Below are 18,828 nucleotides of genomic sequence, written 5' to 3' on the forward strand. Positions count from 1 at the left end.
GATAAGCTTCACCAATCGCATCCTGGTAACAGAACAGGCCCGAGCAATTCTCAGGCATCTTCTCCCCAATCACATTAGCAAGAATGGTGAAGGCCTGCAACCAATTTACAAAAGTATAAGGGATCAGACGATACCTCCGCCGCTCCTCCTCGTCCTTCTAACTCTCTTCTGGTTTTACACGGTCTAAATTAAAATTTTCCAGTGGCAATAAAGAAAAGCTATCTATATACTCATTATTCCAGATCTTATCTTTTGTCTCCTACTTCAAATGTGACCCCAATGGCCCATCATAGCAGACATATATATCCCCTCGTGCTCTATCATCCATGCGAACAATATCTAATGTTGACGAAGACGACGCTGCGGGAGCGCTATTAGTAACCACTGCAGTAGAAGACAACACTGCAGGATTACTCCCTGCTGAAACCATAACCGCTTGTTCCACACCTTTGTCCACTACTACAACCGACGGCAACTCCGTTACACACTATGCCGGAACCACCGCTGACCCACTGCCTTGCCATACAGCCGCCGGGCTAACCGTACCCGGGACAATCAGCTCCCTCAAAACTCTTAACAGTTGTGACATGGCACTCTCTCCACTACACTTCATTTCCGACCCCATCAGCCTGAAACCACACTTCCACACCATCTACTGCAGTCTGATGCCTCATTCATACAACACTCAGCCGTACAGTGACCATGTTTCTTACCTGGCTGACTGAGAGGTCCCCCCGCAACAGCCGTTGCGTACGTCCCATGATGGTCTCCGTCTGCCTCCTCCTCAGATGACGCCTCTCCATCTTCCTCCTCGCTGTCGTCCCCAGCAGCCTGGATACCTCCAGCTGCCATAGCGCTGTCCCCGCATTGTCCTGTGGATGTCGCTGCCTGTGATGCGCATGGTTCTTCGGCTGCACGCCTGCAGCCAGCAAATGTTCTGTAGCTATGCTCCTCAACTTCTATAGGTCCTTCCCCAAGTGCTTTCCTCTTGCTGGTTCTCTGCCTGCCACCTGCGATCGGTGAAGGTGCAGCGCATGATCCCCGCCTACCACCTGCGAATGGTGAAGGCGCAGTGCTTGTCCCCTGCCTGCCACCTGCGATCGGTGCAGACGCAGCACATGCTCCTAGTCCATCACCTGCGACCGGTTCAGGTGCCATGCTTTGTCGATCACTGTAGCTGCTTCTGGAACCGCTGACTTGTCCTGTGCCCCATGTATTCTGCATGTCAATAATAGTTTGAATTTCCCGCGCTGAGACGCGGCCGGAAGTTCGTGGCGCATGCGGTGGTGATATAGCCTCGTCCCCCAAAAGTGAAGTCATAATAATCTACGGTGGGGAGGTAGCTGAGTGAGCACGCAGGGGGTTGGGCACCCCCCTGCGTCTACTCACATGCCGAAGAAGATTTCTTCCAGAGCGATGGGAAGCCGACCGAAGGACTTCACTTGACGGTGGGTCACTTGTGGTGCTCCTCTGTCGTCGCCTCGACAGGGTCACCTGCGGACATTCTCTCTCAGAAGGCCGGGTCCTCCTAGAGCGTTTTGAAGGCGCAAGTTTTCAGGCAGATCCTGCAATCCCCTCGCTTAATATCCGAAGCTGCTCCTGTAGCCACATCGAACCCTTTTCCTGGGCCAAAATCCTGACACTTTTTAAAAGGGAATCCATTAGCTATAGCAAAATCAGTGATGGCCCTACAACACTGATCTTTCTAAGAGGACTGCCCTAGGTATGTTCCTGACCCCCCCTGAGCTGCACTCCCCCCCAGTGTGGGACTCATTCTTTGTTTCTCTAGCTCATCCCTGCTCCCTCACCCCATGCCAAACTCCATCTTGTATAAGGTCTCCTTTTACCTAAAACGTCCACCACCTAGCAGAGTGCCCTGGCAGGCATCCCAGTCATGGGTCCCTCCCTTTTAGCCCCTTTGGTTCCCCAGTCTGGGCCTACTCTCAATCAGATTGCCGGCAACAGTGATGTGCAGCCTATGATCGGTGCTCCTAAGAGCACTGATCCTAGGCTGTGGCCTAGTAACCCCCAACCCTCTCCCCAACCCGCTCCGATCGGTGCGATCGCCGATTACATAGATCGCACCAATCAGAGCGCGACTGCATGGTGACCGGGCGGTCACGGGGCAGTGACCGGTTTGTGACCTGCCTGTCAGCGCCCCATGACCCCCTGTGACGTCTGCAGAGGCCCCAGTCAGCTCTGATTGGAGTGAACGATGATGACATCGATCGCTCCAATCACAGTGCCTGACCACAGGTAACCGGGCGGTCACGGGGCAGTGACCGGCATGTGACCTGCCTGTCACCTCCCTGTGACCCCCTGTACTCTCAGCCAAGGCCCCAGCCGGCTCTGATTGATTGGTGCGATCGATGATGCCTGACCAGGAGGTGACCGGCCTGTCACCACCCTATCGCCCCACTGTGACCGCCCTGCAGCTCCTCACACTTGGTGAGGATTTCTACAGAGCGGTCACATTGCTGATTATCTCTGTGCTGGGCCTTGTGGTGCCACAGAAGCACCAGAGACACAACAAGACCTTCCTCTTACCTGCTCCGGTCTCCTCGGTGTCCTGCTCCAGTCTCCTGGGTCCTAGGTCTCCTGCTGCTGCGGTAAGCTGTGGATCCTGCTCAAGAGCCTGCTGCTGAAAGAAGAACAGAGAAGACTTTGCTAAGTCCATCTCCCCTCATCCACCTCAATCCCCCTCTCCCCCCAATCCCCCAATTTTTTTTGCGCGTCCTGCAGCAGCCGAGAGCGGACCAGTGACTACGTCACTGATCAAAGTCCGTGCTCGCAGCTTTCCAGGACTTTTTTGTCCCTGTCCATCCCCCCCCCCTCCCACTTTCCACCACCTCCTTGCATGCATCCAGCAGCCGCCGAACATTGATCGGTGAGACAGATCACTGATCAGCGCTCGCTACTTTACACTTTTTTTCTGCTAACCTTTTTTCTTTTCTAGAGGTCGGTCACGCTGTCCGATCGTGCACCGTGCAGGGCCTTGAGGTGCCACAGAATCCTGTGACATCACAATCGGCACTCCTGCTACAGAAGACATCTGACAGATGACAACTGTAAGTCGGATTTTTTGAACCCTCCTCATCCACCCCAATCCACCTCTCCCCCCTTCCCATCCGCCTTTATGCCACCAAGTGCTGATTAGTTTTTTTCGTGCTTTCTGTAGTGGCCGAGCGCTGATCAGTGACCGCAGATCACTGATCTGCACTCTTGTTCGCTGTTTTACACTTTCCCCCCTTCTTTGCACCACATCCGTGCGCACATCCAGCAGCCACTGAGAGTTGATCGGTGACATAGTTCACCGATCCGCACTCGTGCTCGCTGTTTGCACCACCTACGGTTGTTCCTTTTCTTTCTTTTTTTAAGAAAATAAAAAAAGTTTACACCAAGCACACTGACACACATACCACATACATTAATAAAAAAATGTCCCGCTCATCCTAAACTCACTATTCAGAGGACGAGGCATATGCTTTCCTTGCCTCTGACACTGACAGCGAGGGTGAGAATCCCACCTTTCTTTATTTTTCTGATTCCTCGTCGTCCTCCTTTTCTTCCTCCTCAGGTGCTGCTGAACCGCCAAGCAGTTGTTCCAAGAGAGAGAATAACCAGCATCCCCCACTACTGACCCTGTATGGACCTCGCCCCCGAAAATTATGAGCCACTGATTCCTGATTTCGTGGCGGAATCTGAAATCAAGTTTGACACCACCGGCCTCACAGAACTAGACTTTTTCTCTGAAGATTTTCTAAACCTCATGGTGAGCCAAACTAATTTGTACGCTCATCAGTTTTTGGCAGAAAACCCCGCTTCATCATTTTCTAACTGGTCTCCTGAAGATACAGTAGAAATGATGAAGTTTGGGGGCCGGGTCCTTCATATGGGGATCCTAAAGAAGCCAGAAATTTGGCAATACTGGAGTGTTGACGCTTTGTATAACACTCCACTGTTCCGAATGGTCATGACCCGGACATGTTTTGAGGCCATCCACAAGTTCTTGCATTACAACGATAATGCAAGGTGTCCCACACGTGATGACCCGAACTTTGATCGTCTTTTCAAAGTTCGGCCAGTCATCGAGCAGTTCAACAACAAGTTTGCTGAAGTGTACGTGCCCCAAGGGACATATGCATGGATGAGTCCTTAAATCCATTTTAAGGGGGCGGCTTAGATTCCGGCAGTACCTGCCCAGTAAGAGGGCCAGGTAGGGAATCAAGCTGTATAAACTTTCTGAGAGTACCTCAGGGTACACTCACAAGTTTAGAGTTTACGAAGGGAAGGACTCCAAGGATTTAATCTCCTGAATGCCCCCTGTTCTGGGATTGAGAGGGAAAATTGTGTGGGATTTGGTGCACCCACTGCTGGATAAAGGTTATCACCTTTACGTGGATAACTTTTATACCAGTGTACCTTTCTTCAAGTCCCTCTCTGCGCGAGGTACCGCAATCTGTGGTACTGTCCGCAAAAATCAGAGAGGCCTCCCGAAGACACTAATTGGGCAGATGCTCAGCAGGGGTGAGAGCAGAGCCCAATGTAGCGACCACCTACTGGTGGTCAAGTACAAGGACAAGAGGGATGTCCTTTTCTTGACCACCATACATGGTGATGGCAGCACCCTCAGCACTGTACGAGGTTCCACTACACAGGTTGTCAAATAAGACTGTGTAGTGGGGTACAACAAGTTCATGGGGGGAGTTTATCTCTCTGATAAAGTTCTCCAGCCATACAGTGCTTTGAGAAAGGCCAAGGTATGGTATAAGAAGCTGGCCGTGCACATCGTACAGATGGCAATGCACAACGCTTTCCTTCTATCACAATGTGTAGGCCAAACTTCTACGTCGTACCTTCAGTTCCAGGAGGTAGTGATTAAGGCCCTGATATATGGCAATGGTGACGGAGCGGGCCCCAGTACTTCCGGAATTGAAGAACCTCAAATTGTACCAGGCCAGCATTTCCCAAGGGAAGGCCCTCAAACAGGAAAAAAGGTAAGTCCCAAAAGAGGTGCCGAGTGTGTTCCAAAAGGGGAATACACAAGGACACCACTTACCAATGTGACACCTGCCCCGAAAAACCTGGCCTGTGCATGAAAGAATGCTTAAGAAGGTACCATACTTCCATGGACTATTAATTTCTGACTTATGCCAAGCTGACGAACACTACACAACTGACGTATGACACTACATTATAAAATTCACATATCATTAATCAGTTCCAAAAAGGGGGCACTTGTTGGGCATTTCTACTGTTTAGGCACATCAGGGGCTCTGAGAACGTGACATGACGCAGACCATTCCATTAAAGTCTGCATTCCAAAGCATCACTCCTTCTCTTCCGAGCCCTGACATGCGCCCAAACAGTAGTTTTCTCCAACACATGGGGTATCAGCGTACTCAGGAGAAATTGCACAACAGATTTTGAGGTCAACTTTCTCCTGTTACCCTTGTGAAAATATTTTTTTTTACATTTTTGTGGAAAAAATGTGTTTTTTTTATTTTCACAAGTCAACGTGTGTGCTCACAACACATCTAGATAAATTCAATGGGGGGTCTAGTTTCCAAAAAGAGGGCACTTGTTGGGCATTTCGACTGTTTACGCATATTAGGGGTTCTGAAAACGTGACATGACGTCCACAAACCATTCCATCAAAGTTTGCATTCCAAAGCGTCACTCCTTCCCTCCCGAACAATGGCTTTCCCCCACATATGGGGTATCAGCGTACTCAGGAGAAATTGAACAACTTCTTGGGTCCAATTTCTCCTGGTACCCTCGTGAAAATAAAAAAATTGCAGCTAACAGATCGTTTTTGTGGAAATTTTTTTTTTGTTCACGGCTCTACGGTATAAACGTTTGCGAACCACTTGGGGGTTCAGAGTGCTCAACACACATCTAAATAAGTTCCTTAAGGGGTCTAGTTTCCAAAATGGGGTCACTTGTGGGGGGTTTCCACTGTTTAGGCACATCAGAGGCTCTCCAAACGTGACATGGTGTCCGCTGTCAATTCCAGCAAGTTTTGCGTTGATACCGTCAAAGGATGTTCCTTCCCTTCCGAGCACCCAGACAATGGCTTTCCCCCACATATGGGGTATCAGCATACTCAGGAGAAATTGAACTTTTGGGGTCCAATTTCTCCTGTTACCCTTGTGAAAATAAAAAATTTGGGTCTAAAGTAAAATTTTATTGCAAAAAGGTTAAATGTTCATTTTTTCCTTTCACGTTCAATTAATTGCTATAAAACATGTGAAGGGTTAATAAACTTCTTGAATGTGGTTTTGAGCACCTTGAGGGGTGCAGTTTTTAGAATGGTGTCACTTTTGGGTATTTTCTGTCATAATGGCCCCTCAAAGTGACTTCAAATGTGATATGGATCCTAAAAAAATGGTTTTGTAAATTTTGTTGTAAAAATGAGAAATCGCTGGTCAACTTTTAACCCTTATAGCTCCCTAACAAAAAAAAATTTTGTTTCCAAAATTGTGCTGATGTAAAGTAGACATGTGGGAAATTTTATTTATTAACTATTTTGTGTGACATATCTCTCTGATTTAAGGGCATGAAAAATCAAAGTTTGAAAATTGCAAAATTTTCACCAATTTTCCGTTTTTTTCACAAATAAACGCAAGTGATATCAAAGAAATTTTACCAGTATCATGAAGTACAATATGCTTTTTCGTGACATTCTCAGAATCAGGGGGATCAGTTGAAGCATTCCAGCGCTATTACCTACTAAAGTAAAAGTGGTCAGAATTGTAAAAACTGGCCTGGTCATTAACATGCAAACCACCCTCGGAGGTAAAGGGGTTAAAGATAGTAGGAGTGTCATTATAATGCTCCTGAATAAAAAATACTGCACTCTGCTGAGCCCCTGAATAAATAATTGCCCCTCACTATATTCCCTGCACAAAATATGACCCCCACACTCCACCCCTCTTATGGTACATGTCCTCCACACTGTCCTCTCTTTACACTGTCCTCTCACACTTATACTGCTCAGGCTCTATACTGGGTCCCTTCATCACATTACCCCTCCTCCGCATACTGTTCCCTCCTTGCTGTGGCCTTACACTGTCTCCCCCACACTGCCTCCCTCTTTATACCTCCCCCCACACTACTGTCTCTGTTCTTTGTCCCCTCACACTTTTCTGCCCCCATACTGTCTCCTCAATCATTCCCCTCAACAGTCTCCTCATACCCCCCCACTCTCCATACTGTCTCCTCATAAATCCTCCTTCCCCAATCTGTACCCTCACCCATTCACTATCACGTTTCTTCACACATTCTCCCCATGCCGTCTTCTAAAAATTTTCCCCCATCTCTATCCAATTATAATAAATCTTTGGAAGAGCAAGCAGACATGCACGCACAAAGACACACATGCACAAAGACAGACAGACACACACACATGTAGAAGCGAGCATAAACATAAGCACACATACATGTGTGTGCAGATACGCACATATACACATGCAGACACGCACGCGCCCGTGTGCTCCTTCGCCTGTGGGGGCCTGTGCGCGCTCCTCAAAAGGGCCCGCGCCAGCTGTGGAGACCTGTGCGCAAACAGGCTAGCGGCCGTGCATGTGAACCCTGCTCCCCTGGCCCAGGTCGCCACTGTCCTGCATGTCGTGCGCGCCCCTGCACCTTTAAAGGGCCTGCGGCCACAAATATATATAATCAATTTTTTGACCAAAAATATTTTGCGAACTGTACCAGGCCAAGCAGATTTTAAAAAAATTAACCCACCATAATTTTATTTTTACGCCGAGTAACGAGCATATCCGAACACCAAGATACTCGAGTGATACCCGAGTATCACCGAGCACGTTCGCTCATCCCGAAAGGTAAAATAATTAAATTTGCAGCCTATGCAAATCTAGGAGGGATAGCAAACACTAGAGAAGACAGACGAAGGATTCAGAAGAATCTAGATAAGCTTGACAGGGAGAAATGCAAGAGTCTACATCTGGGCAAGAAAAACAAAAATCTCCTCCGGTTTTCTCCCACACTCCAAAGACATACTGATAGGAAATTTAGATTGTGAGCCCCAATGGGGACAGTGCGCATAATGTCTGTAAAGCGCGGTTGAATTAATGGCGCTATATAAGTGAGTAAAATAAATAAATACTAATAGTTTACAGACTACATACAAGTCAACAGTGTGATGCAGAAACAAAAAAGGGAAATAGTTCTGGGATGTATTTAGAGAAGCATAGAGTCTAGATCACGTGAAGTAATTCTCCTCCTCTACTAAACCTTGGTCAGACCTCATCTGGAATACGGTGTCCAGTTCTGGGCACCATATTTAAAAAAAAAAGACATTGAAAAACTAGAGCAAGTTCAGAGAAGAGCTCAGAATGGTGAGCGGAAAGCAAACTATGTCCTATGAGGAACGGTTAAAGAAGTTGTCCACTACTTTCACACTGATTCCCTATCCGTAGAATAGGGCATCAATGTATGATCGGCCGGGGTCCCACATGAGGCACCCCCACCGATTAGCTGTTATCGGGGTACTGCACATCATCCTCCCATTCAATTGAATGGGCAACCCCTTTAAAGGATCTGGGAATGTTTAGAGTGTAAAAAAGAGACTAAAAGGAGACTTAATAGCTGTCTACAAATCTCTGAAGTGTAGAGAGAAAATCCTTATTCTCATTTGCACATGGAAACACAAGAAGCAATGGAATGAAACTGAAAGGTAAAAGATACAGATTAAATATTAGAAAAAAAAACTTTTTGACAGTGAAGGTGATCAATGAGTGGAACAGGCAGCCACGAGAGGTGGTGAGTTTTTTTTCAATGGACGTCTTCAAACAGAAGCTGGACAGACATCTGTCTGAGATGGTTTAGTGAATCCTGCATTGAGCAGGGGATTGGACACGATGACCCTGGAGGTCCCTTCCAACTAACATTCTATGATTCTGCTGTAGGAACATTTTACAGTGTTTGGGGGATGACAATACTGTGGGAACATTATACAGTGTGTTGGGGTTAAGAAAGAGGCACCGTACTATGAGTGCAATACAAGTTTCCTTTGTTGCTGTCTTTCACAATTGGGTCGTATGTATCTATCTATCAGTAGAAAAGGAACAAAACCTTTGTGATTCTTATAAGGTGGCAAAACAAAAACACCCTAAATATATTTTTAAAACAAACCTAGAATTTGTGCATCTTCAGCGTAAATCGCTATCTAACCATTTCATTAGAGCTGATACTATTAAGCTAAAGTGTCTGGTCAGACTTTCAAAAGGAAAAATGGACACTTTTCAGTGTTTGTCATGCCAGAACTATTCGAGGGTTATTGAAGGTGATAGTTTTCCCACCAATTAGAGGGGACACCTGTGGATATTGGTGTTTTTTTAATATGTTACAGTTCTGGTGTGATTTACTCACTAAAGTGCCCTAGTGGTAAAGTGGACAAACGTCACGATCAATTACCATCAGACTGAAGGAACATCAGTCCTCTATTCGGCTCTATGAATCTAGGATGAAATCCACTGCAAGAATAAGAATGAAGAAGAGCAGAAGTTTGGTGACCACCGTGGCCAGACATTTTTCGGAGATGGTGATAAAAGTTCTGATCTCCGATGGTCGGCGTTAGAAAAGATGACTGCAGCAGATTCACAATCACAATGCAGTAAACTTCTACAGAGAAATGTTCTGGATTTACTCCCTGGAATCAGTTCCTCCCAAAGGGTTAAACGACATCTGTAACTTCAGGGTCTTTCTATGAAGCTTCTTCTCTGAACTTTACTCCTCTGTTTTCTGCTGTATTTATATTACTCTCCGGAATCAGGAATGTATTAAGTCCTATAGAAACTGCTGAGAAATAATCATCTCTAATTCTGTGTTTCCAGGATTCTTCTAGAGGGAATCGGCTGCGATATCCCCTGTGCAATATATATCTAGCATTAATGCGCCAGTAATAGGGGATCTCCACATACCTCCACCTACAGAGCCGCCACCACATACAGGCGCATCTCACTAAATTAGAATATCATAAAAATTTTATTTATTTCAGTTCTTCAATACAAAAAGTGAAACTCATTAGATAGAGTCATTACAAACAGAGTGATCTATTTCAAGTGTTTATTTCTGTTAATGTTGATGATTATGGATTACAGCCAATGAAAACACAAAAGTCATTATCTCAGTAAATTTGATTAATTAACAAAAAACACCTTCAAAGGCTTCCCAAGTGTTTAAAGTGGTCCCTTAGTCTGTTTCAGTAGTGTGGTTCCACAACCATGGGAAACTGCTGCCTTGACAGATGTCCAGAAGGCAGTCATTGACACACTCCGCAAGGTCCCAGAGTTCCAATTTTCATTTGGAAATCAAGGTCCCAGAGTCTGGAGGAAGAGTGGAGAGGCCACAATCCAAGCTGCTTGAGGTCTAGTGTTAAGTTTCCACAATCAGCGATGGTTTGGGGAGCCATGTCATCTGCTGGTGCAGGTCCACTGTGTTTTATCAAGACCAAAGTCAGCGCAGCCATCTACCAGGAAATTTTAGAGCACTTCGTGCTTCCCTCTGCCGACAAGCTTTTTGGAGATGGAAATTTCATTCTCCAGCAGGACTTGGCACCTGTCCACACTGCCAAAAGCGCCAATACCTGGATTAAAAACAACAGTATCACTGTGCTTGATTAGCCAGCAAACTCGCCTGACCTAAACCCCTTAGAGAATCTATTATCAACATCAGACCAGACCCAACAATGCAGACGAGCTGAAGGCTGTTATCAAAGTAACCTGGGCTTCCATAACACCTCAGCAGTGCCACAGGCTGATCGCCTCCATGCCACATTGCCGCATTGATGCAGTAATTGATGCAAAAGGAGCCCTGACCAAGTATTCAGTGCATTTACTGACCATACATTTCAGTAGGCCAACATTTCGGATTTTAAAAACGTTTTTCAAGCTGTTGTTATAAAGTATTCTAATTTACTGAGATAATGACTTTTGTGTTTTCATTGGCTGTAAGCCATAATCAACAGTAACAGAAATAAACACTTGAAATAGATCACTCTGTGTGTAATGACTCTATATAATATATGAGTTTCACTTTTTGTTTTAAAGAACTGAAATAAATTAACTTTTTGCTGATATTCTAATTTAATGAGATGCACCTGTATATGGCTGTTCTGTGCGCACAGGACCTGTGATGAGGTCACAGGAGGGGCGGAGTCAGGGGTCACATGATCAGGGGCCTCAGTGTATGCTAGTGATGGGCAGTCTGGCTCTTTTTGTTGATCTGGCTTTCCTGGTTCTGCTCACCAAAATGAGCTGTCTCTTTTGAATCCCAAGTGGATTCCTATTAAATATATTACACATATTTAAGATGACGTTGATGTCTCCAAAACTCCGCCCACTCACAAATAGCCAATTACATTGAAGAGTGGGCAAAGTTACGGCCGCTGAACACCACAATTTTACGCCCAGTGAGAGCCATTCAGAGAAGTAAGTGGCTCTCACTGGGGGACCGGCTCCCATCGTTCACAGCAGAGAGCCGGCTCTTTGTCTAGGAACGGATCGACTGATACCTCACTACAGTGAATGCAGGACTGAAGTTTATGTGTGGGGTCAGGAGGGATTTACAATGTGGATGTAGCAGGGGCGTGCGTGTATGACGTGCACGGAGTGGGGCGGTGCGTGCATACCTCCCAACTTTTGAATAACAGAAAGAAAGACAGATCATGCGGCGTGTGTACTACGCCGTGGCAAATATTGGCCACAACCCAATCCACCATTTTTTTCTCCCCTGGCAGGAGGAAATATCAGAGTGGCAGTGAAAGAAATTCAGCAGAGGCCCAAGACTGCAGGGCATAGACCCAAATCCAGGACTATCCACTGTATCCAGAACTGTTGGGACTAGAAATGACCGGATTGAATCACAAGACGCCGGTCCAGCATCTAGATCAGTGGTACCAGGCGGCTGGAAGGGGAGAACATGTATCTCTAACCTTCCAGTGTCCCTGGCACAGTTTTTGATCACTTAGTGTGACTGTAGACTTATGTATCCCCCCAGCGCGCTGCAGGCATATGGGGACCCTGAGGAGAAGGTACAAGTGCTGTATCACCACACGTCTGCTCAGGTGCAGGCACACGAGGACCCTGAGGAGAATGTACAAGTGGTGTATCACCACTCGTCTCCTCTTCTGCAGGCACACCGGGAACATGAGCCGAAGGTACAAGTGGCGTATCACCACGTCTCCTCAGGTGCAGGCACACAGGGACCCTGAAGAGAAGAAAGGGTGCTGTATCACCACATGTCTCCTCAGGTGCAGGCTCACGGGGACCCTGAGGAGAATGTACAATAATAATAATATTTTTTTATTTTTATAGCGCCAACATATTCCGCAGCACTTTACAATTTTAGGGGGGACTTATACAGACGATAAAGAATAAGCATATCTCAAATCAAAAGGAGTGAGGGCCCAGCTCGCAAGCTTACAGTCTATGAGGAAATGGGGAGACACAAAAGGTAAAGTGTACATATATTGTATAATGCAGCCTTGATATACTAAATAGGATAAATAATAATACATGGACTGGTCGCCAGCCACTATGTGTACAGTCCTGACCGAGGCTATTAAGTACATGGATGGTATGAACCTGAAATTGAAGATTTTAATATGGTGGAAAATTGGGACGGACAGATAGTGTGTTTAGGTGATACACCAGTCTAAAGAAATGGGTTTTTAGGGTCCGCTTGAAACTGTGTGTATTGGGAATTAATCGAACTGTCCTGGGTAGTGCATTCCAAAGAATTGGCGCAGCACGCGAGAAATCTTGGAGACGGGAGTGGGAAGCTGAGCTTATGGAGGATTTTAGTTTTAAGTCATTGGCAGAACAGAGGGCACGTGTAGGGTGGTAGACTGAGACAAGGGAGGAGATGTAGGGGGGTACTGAAGCATGGAGCGCTTTGTGGGTAAGCGTGATAAGTTTAAATTGAACTCTATATTGGATGGGTAACCAATGCAATGACTGGCACAGGGAAGAGGCATCAGTGTAGCGGTTGGCGAGGAATATGATCCTTGCTGCTGCGTTAAGGACGGATTGGAGAGGGGAGAGTTTAGTAAGAGGGAGACCGATTAGTAGAGAGTTGCAATAGTCGAGACGAGAATGAATAAGAGCTACAGTAAGAGTTTTTGCCGAGTCAAAGGTGAGAAATGTCCTGATTCTTGAGATGTTTTTGAGGTGTAGATGACATGAACGATGTGAGGAGTGAAGGAAAGATCTGAATCAAAAATGACCCCAAGACAGCAGGCTTGTTGCTGGGGAGTAATGGTTGAGCCACAAACGGAAATGGCAATATCGGGCACAGGTAGGTTAGTGGAGGGAAGAAATACGAGTAGTTCAGTTTTTGACAGATTCAGTTTTAGGCAGAGGGAGCACATAATGTTAGACACAGCAGAAAGACAATCACTGGTCTTTTGTAGTAATGCAGGGGTGATGTCCGGGGCAGAGGTGTATAATTGGGTGTCATCAGCATTGAGATGGTACTGAAAACCGAATCTGCTGATTGTTTGTCCAATAGGAGCGTGTATAAGGAGAAGAGAAGGGGGCCTAGGACTGATCCTTGAGGAACCCCGACAGTAAGGGGAAGGAGAGAGGAGGAGGAGCCGGCAAAAGACACAGAGAAGGAGCGGTCAGAGAGATAGGAGGAGAACCAGGAGAGAACAGTGTCCTTGAGGCCAATAGTGCGGAGCATAGTGAGGAGGAGCTGGTGATCCACAGTGTCGAATGCTGCAGAGAGATCCAGGAGAATCAGCAGGGAGTAGTGACCATTAGGTTTAGCTGTTAGTAGATCATTAGAGACTTTAGAGAGGGCAGTTTCAGTAGAATGTAAAGGGCGGAAACCAGATTGTAGAGGGTCAAGAAGAGAGTTGTCTCGGATTAGACGGGAATGGACCAGGTGTTCCAGAAGTTTAGAGATAAGTGGAAGATTGGAAACAGGTCTGTAGTTGGCCATGCAGTTCTGGTCAAGGGATGTTTTTTTAAGTAATGGATGTATGCTGGCGTGTTTAACCCCTTTACCCCCGAGGGTGGTTTGCACGTTAATGACCAGGCCAATTTTTACAATTCTGACCACTGTCACTTTATGAGGTAATTACTCTGGAACGCTTCAACGGATCCCCCTGATTCTGAGACTGTTTTTTAGTGACATATTGTACTTCATGATAGTGGTAAAATTTCTTCGATATCACTTGCGTTTATTTGTGAAAAAAACGGAAATTTGGCGAAAATTTAGAAAATTTAGCAATTTTCAAAATTTGAATTTTTATGCCCTTGAATCAGAGAGATATGTCACACAAAATAGTTAATAAATAACATTTCCCACATGTCTACTTTATATCAGCACAATTTTGGAACCAATTATTTTTTTTTATTAGGGAGCTATAAGGGTTAAATGATGACCAGCGATTTCTCATTTTTCCAACAAAATTTACAGATCCATTCTTTTTAGGGACCACATCACATTTGAAGTCACTTTGAGGGGTCTTTATGACAGAAAATACCCAAAAGTGACACCATTCTAAAAACTGCACCCCTCAAGGTGCTCAAAACCACAGTCCAAAATTTGTTGTGCAATTTCCCCTGAGCACGCAGATACCCCATACGTGGGAAAAAAAACACTATTAGGGCGCACGGAAGAGCTCGAAAGAGAAGGAGCGCCATTTGACTTTTTGAATGTAAAATTTGCTTGAATAATTAGCGGACGCCATGTTGCATTTGGAGAGCCCCTGATGTGCCTAAACAGTGGAAACCCCCCCACAAGTGACCCCATTTTGGAAACTACACCCCTCAAGGATTTTATGAAGGGGTATAGTGAACATTTTGAATCCAGAGGTACGACACAGAATTAGATTAGGTCATCATATTGAATAAGTTGTCATTAGTCTTAAGCACAAGTGCTGGCTACTTGAGTTTGCATCGGGTACTCAGGTATGCACCATGTATCGTGGGTGCTCGAGTGACATGCTGGAGTCCCCGCTCGCATGTTTCATGGTTATTAGACACCCAAAAAAAAACATGCGGGGATCGCTTGTGCATGGCAGGCAATCCCCACAAGGTTATTTTGGCCACGAAGCATATGGGGCAGAGACACTCAAGCACCCGCGATACTCAGTGCATTCCTGGGCACCCGATGCAAACTCAAGTAGCGAGTACTTGCGCGCAACACTAGTCGCCATATCATCATCTTTTTTTTTTTTTTTTTTTTTTTTTTTTTTAGTTTTGAAAAAAAATCCCTATCCCAACCCTAACCCTAGAGTTTATTTTTTACGCCGTTCCTCTAAGTCAGGGTTCCCCAACTCCAGTCCTCAAGGCCCACCAACAGGTCATGTTTTCAGGATTTCCTTAGTATTGCACAGGTGATAATTCCATCATCAGCACAGGCAATAGTTACATCACCTGTGCAATACTAAGGAAATCCTGAAAACATGACCTGTTGGTGGGCCTTGAGGACTGGAGTTGGGGAACCCTGCTCTAAGTGATTAGACGTCTTTATTCTTCGGGTCGGTGCGATTACAGCAATACCAGAATCATATCGGGTTTTTATGACTGACAGCTGTCACACACTAAAAGATGCATTTTTTTGCAAAATCTAGTTTTTGCATCGCCATATTTTGAGAGCTATAATTTTTCCATATTTTGGCCGACAGAGTCATATGACGGCTTGACGTTTTTATTGGTACCATTTTCAAGCACTTTTTTGGGAGGCAGAATAAACAAAAACCAGCAATTCCAGAATTTTTTTTATGTTTTTTTTTTTTATGCTGTTCCGCGTGTGGTAAAATTGACAAGGCAGCGTTATTCTTCGGGTCAGTACGTTTACAGCGGTACCACATTTATATCATTTTTCTATGTTTTGGCGCTTTTACACAATAAAAGCTATTTTATAGAAAAAAATATTTTTTTGCATCGATTTATTCTGAGAGCTATAACTTTTTTATTTTTCGGCTGATGGAGCTGTATGGCGGCTTGTTTTTTTGCGGGACAAGATGACGTTTTTAGCGGTACCATTTTTATTTATATTTGTCTTTTTGATCGCGTGTTATTTCATTTTTTGTTTGGCGGTATGATGATAAAGCATTGTTTTTTTGTTTCGTTTTTTATTTTATTTTTTTACAGTGTTCACTAAAGGGGTTAACTAGTGGGACAGTTTTATAGGTCAGGTCGTTCCGGACGCGGTGATACCAAATATGTGTACTTTTATTGTTTTTTTTTTGTTTGTTTTTTTCATAATAATATTTATTGATGGGTACATTATATTTTTATTTTTGGTGATTTTTTTTTTACATTTTTTTTACAATTTTTTTCTCTATTTTTTTTTTCATTTTTTAACACTGTTTGGACTTTTATTTTGTGTCCCACTCTGGGACTTTCACTTTTTTTATTCTGATCGCCTGTATAGCACAGGAATGCAGCACCATTCCTGTGCTATACAGGCTGTCAGTGCTACACAGTGAGAAGATAGTTTGGTCATGCACTGCGCATGACAAAAGAATCTTCCTGCTGTCTGGTGACCCGGATGTTGTTATGACGACATTGGGTCGTCATGGCAACATCCGGGAAGCCGCTGCAGACAGCGCTGGAGGCCGGAAGAGGAGGTGAGTATCCCGATCACCTCCCCTTGCCACCACAATGCTGCGATCGACTTCGATCGCAGCATTGAGGGGGTTAATGTGCCGGGAGCGGTGCGCTTGTGTGCAGACGCGATTGCCATATGACCTAATAGTACGTCATTGGTCCAATCGGCCCAGGTCACCAAGACGTACTATTAGGTCATATGTCAGAAAGGGGTTAAAAGAAGAGGGAAAGATACCAGATGAGAGGGAGAGGTTGAAAATTTTAGTTAGGTGAGTGGTGACAGCTGGAGAAAGGGACTGAAGGAGATGTGAGGGAATAGGGTCACTGGTGCAGGTAGTAGGGCGAGAAGATGCAAGGAGCCTGATCACTTCATCTTCCGTGACCGGTTCGAAGTCAGAAAGTGAGCAAGATACAATGTGGCGGGGGAGAGCATGCATAACGTTTGGGGATTGGGAGAAAATTTCCTGTCGGATATGGTCAATTTTTTCTTTGAAATAATTGGCCAGATCGTCAGCGCTGAGGTCGGTGGTCGGGGCCTGTGTTGTTTGATTGAGGAGAGAATGAAACGTGTCAAAGAGGCGTTTAGGATTATTGGAAAGTGAGATGATGAGATTGTTAAAGTAGGTTTGTTTGGAGAGGTGAAGCGCAGAGTTATATGTTTTCAGCATAAATTTATAATGGAGGAAATCTTCGGGCAGATTAGATTTTCTCCACAGCCGTTCAGCGCACCTGGAGTACCTCTGGAGAAGACGTGTTTGAGGCGTGTGCCAGGGTTGTCGCCGTGTATGCCGAGTTGTTCTTTGTGTAGGAGGTGCAGCTTCATCCAGGGCGCATAGCAATATTTTGTTATAATGCTTCAATGCAGAGTCAGGACATGAGAGGGAGGAGATTGGGGCCAATGATGATTGCAACTTTTTCATAAATTTCTGGGTGTTAATTGCACGTATATTTCTATGTGTGGAAAGTTGGGGGGGTATTGAGTAGAGTCTCAGTTCTTGACAGAGAATGAAAGAAGATTATGGTCAGAGAGTGGAAGGGGAGAGTTAGTAAAGTCATGTACTGAGCAAAGCCGGAATGGTGGTGTATCACCACTTGTCTCCTCTTCTGCAGGCACACAGGGAACATGAGCAGAAGGTACAAGTGGTGTATCACCATGTGTCCTCAGGTGCAGGCACACAGGGACCCTGAAGAGAAGAAAGGTGCTGTATCACCACACCTAAACTCTGGTGCAGGCACACAGAGCTCTGGCTGCTGATTCTAATTACCTCACTCACAGGAGGACACAAGCGCTGGATGCGGCATGCTCTGCAGGATGATAGCTCATGTGAGGTTGATAGGTAGGAAGCGGCCTGAACCCAGAGGGGGCGTGGTGGCTACTTTTCACTGCATTGAAGGATAAGTAGATTAGTCTCAAAATCAGGACTGTCCCGCTGTATCCGGGATGGTTGGGAGCAATGTAGAAACTACTGAGAAATAATCATCTAATTCTGTGTTTCCAGGATTATTCTAGAGGGAATCTGCTGCGATATCCCCTGTGCAATATATATCTAGTATTAATGCTCCAGTAATGGGGGAAACTCCACATACCTCCACCTGCAGAGCCGCCACCACATATATGGCTGTTCTGTGCGCACAGGAGCTGTGATGAGGTCACAGGAGGGGAGGAGTCAGGGGTCACATGATCAGGGGCCTCAGTGGATGCAGGACTCTGCTGTGCTGGTTGTCATGGTGCTGGATGAGGTGAAGTTTATGTGTGGGGTCAGGAGGGGTTTACAGTGTGGATGTAGCAGAGCCGTGTGTATGAGGTGTACGGAGCAGAGCCGCGTGTACGGAGCGGAGCTGCGCGTGTACGAGGCGTACGGGGCGGAGCCGCGTGTGTACGAGGAGTACGGAGCGGAGCCGCGTGTGTACGAGGTGTACGGAGCGGAGCCGCGTGTGTACGAGGTGTACGGAGCGGAGCCGCGTGTGTACGAGGTGTACGGAGCGGAGCCGCGCGTGTACGAGGTGTACGGAGCGGAGCCGCGTGTACGAGGCGTACGGAGCAGAGCCGCGCGTGTACGAGGCGTACGGAGCGGAGCCGCGCGTGCACGAGGCGTACGGAGCGGAGCCGCGCGTGCACGAGGCGTACGGAGCGGAGCCGCGCGTGCACGAGGCGTACGGAGCGGAGCCGCGCGCGTGCGAGGCGTACGGAGCGGAGCCGCGCGCGTGCGAGGCATACGAAGCGGAGCCGCGCATG

General features: G+C 46.2%; 1 protein-coding gene across 3 annotated transcripts in view; it reads right to left on the bottom strand.

The window, feature by feature from the left end:
- LOC141270577 (uncharacterized) overlaps positions 1-18,242 on the bottom strand; it is a 53,292-nt gene extending 35,050 nt beyond the window's left edge. For 2 of the 3 annotated variants that reach the window (XM_073680656.1, XM_073680654.1), the window contains exon 1: positions 18,180-18,242. In XM_073680656.1, the coding sequence (XP_073536757.1) occupies positions 18,180-18,205 (26 nt within the window). In that variant the 5' untranslated portion in view covers positions 18,206-18,242. The other variant, XM_073680655.1, reaches the window with a different exon arrangement.
- Positions 18,243-18,828: the final 586 nt, after the last annotated feature.

Source organism: Phyllobates terribilis, unplaced genomic scaffold (assembly GCF_046119375.1).
Source record: "Phyllobates terribilis strain yellow unplaced genomic scaffold, ASM4611937v1 Scaffold_5__5_contigs__length_657084704, whole genome shotgun sequence".
In the NCBI taxonomy this organism is placed as follows: Eukaryota; Metazoa; Chordata; class Amphibia; order Anura; family Dendrobatidae; genus Phyllobates; species Phyllobates terribilis.